The 8,934-nt window shown below is 41.4% G+C and overlaps 1 protein-coding gene across 1 annotated transcript; it reads left to right on the forward strand.

Moving 5' to 3' along the window:
• Positions 1-80: 80 nt before the first annotated feature.
• On the forward strand, positions 81-8,934 carry LOC139950168 (very-long-chain (3R)-3-hydroxyacyl-CoA dehydratase 2-like). The gene is made up of 6 exons (XM_071948795.1): positions 81-278; positions 3,704-3,821; positions 4,489-4,596; positions 5,914-6,075; positions 6,645-6,783; positions 7,925-8,934. Exons 1-6 carry the CDS (start codon positions 163-165, stop codon positions 8,002-8,004), a joined length of 723 nt encoding a protein of 240 aa, XP_071804896.1. The 5' UTR covers positions 81-162; the 3' UTR covers positions 8,005-8,934.

Raw genomic sequence — 8,934 nt, forward strand, 5'->3', positions numbered from 1 at the left:
TGTCTAGTCCCCTGAAGTTGAATAGTGTGTATAGGTATAAATATGTTAGCGGGATCTGGCTACATTCTTGTAGGCTGAAAAGGTGACCGGTGACCGGTGGTGCTAGCGAGCAATCTCTACACACGGGGAGATAAGGCCCAAATCGCCCCACCAGGATCAAGCATGGCAGCCGGTGCAGGACAAACCCCCGGAGACAGTACTAAACATCCAACAAAACGTCAGGTTTCAGGGCTGGCTACGGCGTATTTGGTGATCTACAATGTGGTACTATGTGCAGGGTAATTTCACATTTGGTTTAATTGTATTTGATTTCTAAATAAATACATAATGTGCTGTAGTTTTAATGAATGGTGGTGAAAATAAGTCGTCCCGCTCACAGGCTAGGGTGCCTACGAACCACTACCAGTACCAGCAGAATATTACTGTGGGTGTCGGCTGAGGACTCCGCTCTAGCACTGGTCGTCGTACATGGTCGTACGTACAGTGTACAATCAAAAGCCACATATAATGGGCCGATTTAACGAGGGGCTTATCTACCAGGGGGCCCTGGGAATTGTTGCAGGCATCATTGTAAAGGGAGGGTCGTGATTTGAGGCATAATTGAGGCTGTTTCTTCCTCCGTCATTATGTCCGTGCATGATTGTGAGGTAGCTCACCTTGTCAATGTCATGCTTGTTGGAATGTTGAGCTGTAAATTGTTCATTTTAAACATCGCTTCCATCACAGTAATGGCGACAGTGATGAGACCGATGTTAAAAGAGAACCATTTATAGCTCAACAAGGTGGGCTCAACAAGGTGGGCTTAATTTTTAAGGCATTTATGTTTGATAAATATAAAGAAGTAAAAAAAAGCTGAGGTTTTGGCAATTTTGTTGAACCAACTCCATGGTTGAACTTGGAATGTTGGTAAGGACTGAAATTAACAAAAACCACACAGGACAGAAATTGAATAAGTAAAGTATGTTGAAAATGTTTTTTTTACAAAAAAACACAGACACTGGTCCTGGACACTTTCTTTGTTTTGCCCACTCGGCTCAGATTGACTTTTCACTCAGTCTATAAACTAAGATGGAATATTGATGATGTGTCAATTACAAGGACTAAAATTCTTTTACATTTCACTCGGGTTAACAGAATTTTATTCTTGTGCAGGATGGCTCCAAAGAAAAGTGTGATTTAAGACTATTTTTTAAGATATCTAGACTCAGAGGTTCGGGAGACTTCTCAGTTCTGAAAAGAACTGTCCTGCTTTTTAACTATTACCAGGGCGGATGGTATAGAAATTAGACTGGACTACTACTTTAGCTTATAGGATGGTAATTAACTGTACTGCCGCGGAGTCAGTTCTGAAATTGGTCTCAACGTTTTAGAACTGAGAAGTCTCCCGAACCTCCGATTATCTACTCCACGGCAGTAGAATAAAGCAAGACAGTTCCCTAAGAACAACTCTACCTGGCAAGTAGATACACACATGGTGTTACCGCAAACCAAATATACATTGATACTCCATTTTTGAAGTTTTGACATAATAATTTGGGGGGCTGATCATCCTTACTCGCAGCTAAGAGCTGAATTGCGAAGGGTGCGGCTAGTACAACGTGTTCAAAAAGCAGGCATGCAAGGGCGCATTTAGCTGCCAGCCACATCAACCCATTATGACCATGGAGCACAGCCAAGATCGAAAGTGTTTGATTTTTTCCTGAGGGAGGAAAACCGGATAGTCTGGAAAACCCTCTTGGCACAGCAGAGAACCAACGAACAACTCAATTCACATATGGCCCTGGCTGGGAATCGAACTGGGGTCACCTTGGTGAGAGGCGAGCGCTTTACGCACAAGCCAACCGTGCCACCCATACATCTTTTATATTTTTTAAGTGGAGCACCCAAGTTACTAGGTCTAAGGTTGACCAGGGCCGGCTGGGTGATTAATTTATGCAGTGGCAGGCTATATCATGTGTATGCTACGCTTTTGAAAGGGTAAGGGTACCAAGGCAATTTCTCCTTGGTGAAGGGCACCTTATGAAGAAATTGTTAATTTCTACTGGAGCATTTCAAGGGCACCAAGGCAATGACCAAGGGGCATCAAGGCAATCACCTCTGTTGCCTCCGAGAAGTATCAGGCCTGGTCTATGTTAAATCATGGAGGAAATAAAATACATTATGTATCTCACCAGGAAGAAGTGAGCTTGTCATATTTATTTCAAAGACTTTTTAAAAATCATGTTCAGATAAGATCAGATATGATAATGTGTCAATTACCAACTTGTTTGTCTGTACTTCCTTCCTTCATGAAATCCAATTCAAGCATGTTGTTGTTATGAGCTGGGCTCACCCTTTACACTAGCTTGGCCCATGTCTGTCACCCTTTACACTAGCCTGGCCCATGTCTGTCACCCTTTACACTAGCCTGACCCATGTCTGTCACCCTTTACACTAGCCTGGCCCATGTCTGTCACCCTTTACACTAGCCTGGCCTATGTCTGGTAAAAACTGTGCTACCTAATTGTGTATGCTCAAATATTTCTTTTAATTCAGATGTTAGTAATATGTGAACATTATTCGAGTGTGAGAATGTGTACTGTAACTTAATTTGACTAAGAGAGATTAGTTAATATAGCTGGCAGTGCTTCTCTCTGGAACCCTTGCAGATTTATTTATTTATTTATTTCTTGTTTATCCTGGGAAATCCATTCAGTAAGAAAAACTCACTGATCTCCCATGGATCCCAGCTAATAACAATATACAGAAGTGAACTTAAGATAAAATATTAAAAATTTACACAGAAAAACATTGCACATTCATTTAAAAAAGCATTAGATCCAAGCACATTTTGAAAACTACACAAAACGTTTTTAAATAGGACGAAGAAAATTAAAGGGGGAAATATACACAGATATGTTGCAGCAGCCTGTACAAAACCCAAACAGCTCTTTGGAAAGGGCTATTCCAGGCATGCAATGCTACTACTACTAATAATAATAGTAATAATTTTTTTTTAATATAGCTCTTTAAACATATTCGAAGGGCGTCTGAAAGCACTTCCAACATTATTACCCCTGGTCACTGGGTCATTTTATTCATTCCTTAGACCATCTCAGCTCCCTGGGGAGTATACAGCCTGTGCAACAAATATGCGCTACTCGGCTTATTAAATCAGTCACAATAACTATCTATGCCCTCACAGGTACCCATTTACCCCTGGGTGGAGAGAAGCAACTATGGTTGAAGTGTCTTGCTGAGGGACACAAGTGTCACAACCGGGATTCGAACCCAGACTGTGCCAAACAGAAACACCAGAGCTTAAAGGAACACGTTGCCTTGGATCGGTCAAGTTGGTCTTTGAAAAGCGCTTTGACCGTTTGTTATAAAATGCATATGGTTAGAAAGATCATGTAAAAGTAGAATACAATGATCTACACAAAAATGCCTCGAAATTGCGTGGTTTTCTTTTTACCTCGTCCAATAACACGGTCGGCGATTTATGGGAGTCAAAATTTTGACTCCCATAAATGGCCGACCAGGTGGATCATTATTTTCTACTTTTAAAACATCTTTCTAACCATATACATTTCATAACAAACGGTTTCAAATGCTTTTTATAGACCAACTCGTCCGATCCAAGGCAACGTGTTCCTTTAAGTTCTACAGAGTTATTAACTAATTCACAATGTGTCCCCTTTCTCTCCAACCGTCATTTCTTCAGATGGACGGCTGTAGGTGTGATGGGTATACGCCACTATCTACAGAGCAAGTCTCACATTGGTGTTTATGATGCAGTCGAGATTCCACTCAAAGTGTTTCAGACTGCAGCCTTTTTGGAGGTAAGACAAGGTCCGGAATGGTGGCTACTGGGGCTATGGCTGCCATGCTTGCATCATCCTTTAGTATCACCCTTAGCAACAGTTGTAGCTGTAGCCACCAATTCAGATACGACCTGAGAATGATTGATATTACAGACTTGGGTTGCTCATAATGTTTTGCTGTATGAAAAATGTGTGTAGTGTATATGGAGCTTTAAATCGACACCAGAGCCCAATTTTATGGTAAGCAAATAATCGGCGCTTACGGAAGCAGGAAATTCCACACTTATGGCAAGCCTGTTTCACGGGTCAGCAGGGAATTTGAAATTGGGCCCTGATCACAGTTCCAGTAAACAAAATTTGTGGGAGACCATCCCGTCCTGCAATGAACAGAATAGCAACGAGAAGGACATACTCTGGACGCAAGATCGAACTAGGGACAATTTGTCAGGCGCCATATGGAGTTAGGTGTGCACACAGACCGGATCCATTTGAAGTACTTTAGCAACTTAAGCAACTAGTCTAGTGTCATACTATAGACATTTTCCGGCCAAAGCTATATGTTTCAGCCAAACCATAGGACAATTGCGGACATTTTGAGAACTAGTTTGGTGTGAACCAGGCATATGAGGTAGTGAATATGAAATTAACAACAGACTTATTATTCCTGCTTTTGACTTGATCGCAGGTTGTTCATTGTGCTATTGGAATTGTACCGACCTCTGTGATGCTCACTGGATTCCAAGTCGTCTCAAGACTCCTGCTAGTCTGGCCAATCGTACATGCCGTACCACAGGTAAAGAAAACTACTGACCAATCGCAAGTCAGCTTGTATTGCCCTGGCATGGTATTCTTCCTACTAGTCTGACATCCAATTTTGCTTGTCTATGGAAAAATTTGAACAATTATGATTATTAATAGCCAGAAATTTATGTGTACATTTAGGTCAGTCCTTAAACTTGAATGTTCATACCTTTTGCAAGGCCCAAATATCATTCCTGATTGCCTCTTATTCAGTTAAAAGGATTAAAAAATGTCTATATGAGGAAATTTTTCAACATTTTCAACATTCTATTTCAAGATTAAAGGCAGTGGACACTATTGGTAATTACTCAAAATATTTATTATTGGCATAAAAACCTTACTTGGTGACCTTAGGTTGATGGTTTAAAACATTGTGAGAAACGGCTCCCTCTGAAGTGACATAGTTTTAGAGAAAGAAGTAATTTTTCACGAATTTGATTTCGAGACCTCAGATTTAGAATTTGAGGTCTCAAAATCAAGCATCTGAAAGCACACAATTTCGTGTGACATGGGTGTTTTTTCTTTCATTATTGCCTCGCAACTTTGACGACCGATTGAGCTCAAATTTTCACAGGTTTGTTATTTGTCATGTGTTGTCATACTTCAAGTGAGAAGACTGGTCTTTGACAATCACCAATAGTGTCCACTGGCTTTAAAAGGATAAAGTAATGTCTAAATGGGGAAATTTTTAACATTCTATTTCAACATTCAAGGGGCACCGAGGCAGTGACCAGCAGGGAATTGCCTCAGGAAGTATCAGGCATGAATCAGGTTTGATTTCACAAGACCAGAACCTGCAGTTTGAAAACAGTGAAAACAATTTTATTCATTCTTTTCAACCATTATTTGGTGACTCTAATGACCAATTGAGCTTAACCTTTCACAGGTTTGTTACTTCAAGTGTGGTTACTGGTCTTTGACAATTACCAATGTTATCCACGTCATATAGAAAGGTTTGCGGTAACACCATGTAATGACTATCTGTAATGAGTTGGGGTGGTTCCGAAAAGAACCGTTGGTTTCAACTCGACGTTTCGATCAGTATGCTCTGATCGTCTGGAGACGATCCGAGCATACTGACTGAAATGTCGAGTTGAAACCAGACGATCAGAGCATACTGATCGAAACGTCGGGTTGAAACCAAACAACGGTTCTTTTCAGAACCACCCCAACTCATTAGAAATACTCATTACATGGTGTTACCGCAAACCTTTCCATATCGTATTTCCACCATGCAAAGTTTCAAATCCTAGTTATCCATATCCTTTCAAGTTCACTCGCAACTGATTTTGGTTTTTTTGCTCACCAGGTCCAGAATGAGCTTAGCGTTATATTATTCCTACTGGCCTGGACAACTACTGAAGTGATGCGATACGCCTTCTACACCCTGGGTCTACTCAATCGACTACCGTACGCTCTGACTTGGTCTCGCTACACTTTCTTTATTGTGCTTTATCCAATCGGAGTCACTGTAAGTATACAAATAATAAACCTGGGCCCTATTTTATAAAGCTGTTTAGCAAAAAATTCTGCTTGACAAGTTAGTGCTGTGACGTCTAACATGGTAGTGGGAGTGTCGTGGCCGAGCAGTTAAGAGCACCAAATTCAAACTCTGGTGTTTCTGATCAGCAGAGTGTGGGTGCGAATCCCCAGCCGTGACACTTGTGTCCTTAAGCAAGACACATAACCATTACTTCGTCGTTCGGATGGGACGTAAAGCCGTTGTTGGTCCCATGTGTTGTGTAAATGCATGTAAAAGAACCCAGCGCTCTTATCGAAAAGAGAAGGTGTTCGCCCCGGTGTTCCTGGTTTGATTGGCAGCATATTGCACCACAGCACCTTGTAAACCATTACATGGTGCTTAAGGATTAGGTCTTATATCTCAAAAAATTCGCCCCACTCCTTGCAGTAATAATACCTGGTGCTTTGTATCCTTTGGCAAAAGGCGCGTTATTATTATGGTGTGACTAAACTAACAATTCTGCAGTTCTGAAGTTTTCACCATGGAATCTTATCATTGAATCTCGTTGATAAACACAGGGTGAACTTCTGACCATCTATGCAGCTCTGCCACATGTCAAAGAAAGTGGACTCTTTTCCGTCACACTACCCAACAATCTCAACGTTTCATTTGATTACTGGAGCTTTCTTATCGTCATCATGTGTACTTATATTCCAAGTGAGTATCTGACCCCTAAGGCTTTGTTTTCTTTATTTCTTTATTTATTTGGGGTTGAACAAAGAATTGACTAGAGTGGGATTCGAACCAACGACCTCCGGATTAACGTGCCGGCGCTCTACCAACTGAGCTATCTAGCCCTATATTGGCGGTGTCCCTATTTTGACAATATCTTTGTTCGGGGGTGCTAGTCAGAAGCCATACAACCGTTGATATCTTTATTTACTTATTACACATTCAACAGCACAATGGGGGATTTTTAGGGTGTTGGTGGCAGCAGACTAACCAGGTAAAATTCATTGTTCTCGACAATGTGCACATACTTAAAACTGCGTAAGCAATGGAAATTTACCTGGTAAGTCTGCTGCCACCTAGCGTTCTAAATTCTCCAATGCCAATAGACCAAACCGACAAAACAAAATTGGTAGTGCCCTCTACTGAAATAAATTAACGACTGCAGTGTCTTTGCATAATCAAGGTCCTGCAGCGGCCATAGCAATGGCTCGCGGTGCTCAACACTCAACATGCCCGGAATGGTGTATAGCAGGATAAATAGGAAGCAAGAGTAAATGCTCACTTTTTTGGAGAAAAAAGACTCTGGGAGAAAAACCCTCAATGGGGAAACCCATACAATCAGGTAGGGACTGAAAACCCAATCCACACACAAGGTTCCGGTCTGAGCTGGGATTCGAACTAGCCGTCGATTTCACCAAACTCTTCCTAACTTAGGATTAATCTTAGGATTGGGACGAGTTCAGTTCCGTATCCGAAGACGTTATGACATATTGAACCCATTGTAACACGTCCTACCGCGAGAAAGGATTAATCATAGCGTTTCTTGAAATTGGCCGCAGGGTCTACAGCAGTAAATAGCAGAAAGAAACCATTCATTAATTCTGGTTGTTGTACAACCAAGGATTCGCAGAAAGCGAATTAATCACTGTACTAGCCAAGAACCCAATGGAGAGAAGACGAGGAAGGAAGTTTCAGTTTTAGATGTTGGAGGACAAAAACAGAGAACTGTTCCAGGAAAATCCATGCAATCAGGTCGTGATTGAAAACCCAATCCACATAGTGCCACATAGGCGAGATACGATCCTCTTGTTAAAACCGTTTTGCTGTTCTTCTATTTTGTTTTCAGTTTTCCCACGTTTGTACTCTCACATGATCCGTCAACGCAAGAAGGTGATTGGTGGAGTAACAACCAAGAAACAAGATTAAAAGGTCAATGGACAAAGTCAAATGTCAAGTATGGTTGAATGAGGACACACTTTAAGTAGTGGCTTTTGGTTTTCCTATGGCTACGTCTCAATGATGCCCATGCGTATACTTTAGAATGGCTACTGAAGCCGGAAGCCCTAGCCAAATGCAAAACGGCTTTGGCTGTTCAGGCCTGATGCTTTGTCTTGTAAGGCTAAGACATTTTTTTCCTAAAAATTGAAGAGCACCTTTGTTAAGGACAAGTAACTTTCTACTGGAACATTTCAAGGCAGGCCTCGAAAAACCCCACGGCACCCACAGCAATTGCCGTGGTGCCCTGTGTTTTTGCTTTGTTGCCCTTTGCAAAGTTCTAATAAAAAATTTCATTTTCCTCATTTAAGTGCTCCTTAGGGAGAAATTGATGTGCCCCTTCAAGAGCAAAGTTCAAGGTCTTTCAAGGGGCACCAAGGCAATGACTCACCTCTTAGCCAAAGCCAAGAGCCAAAAAGCTCTTAGCCAAAGCCAAGCCAAACAGCCCTCAATTCACTAGACATGACCTTACCTTCAAAGTTAAAACTAATAATTGTTAAAACATATTTCCAATGTGAATGAATTTGATCGGGCGTTGAACCTGTTTGGATTTGAGTGTTGAAATTCATTTGAAGTCAGATTTTGGCAAGGTGTGGTTTACAGAAATGTTTTGCCAAAATGAGTCGGATATAATACAAACTGTTGAGTGATGTTGTAAGTACGGACGATTTGCAGTGCAGAGCGCCCTCTACAGTTTCTCCAGAGAGGCCACTCTTACAGTGTACCATGGGGAAAAGGTGAAGAAGTTTTTGTGATCACATCGTGCCCACTGCATACAATGTCAACCTTAAAGGAACACGTTGCCTTGGATCGGTCGAGTTGGTCTTTGAAAAGCGTTTGTAACCGTTTTTTATAAAATGC

The sequence above is a fragment of the Asterias amurensis genome, chromosome 17 (genome assembly GCF_032118995.1).
Source record: "Asterias amurensis chromosome 17, ASM3211899v1".
Taxonomy (NCBI): domain Eukaryota; kingdom Metazoa; phylum Echinodermata; class Asteroidea; order Forcipulatida; family Asteriidae; genus Asterias; species Asterias amurensis.

Coding starts and splice junctions, on each gene's coding strand:
- LOC139950168 (XM_071948795.1), top strand. CDS start 163: ATGGCAGCCGGTGCAGGACAAACCCCCGGAGACAGTACTAAACATCCA. Junction 4,597..5,913: donor TCGTACATGCCGTACCACAG/GTAAAGAAAACT, acceptor TTTGCTCACCAG/GTCCAGAATGAGCTTAGCGT. Junction 6,076..6,644: donor TTTATCCAATCGGAGTCACT/GTAAGTATACAA, acceptor TGATAAACACAG/GGTGAACTTCTGACCATCTA.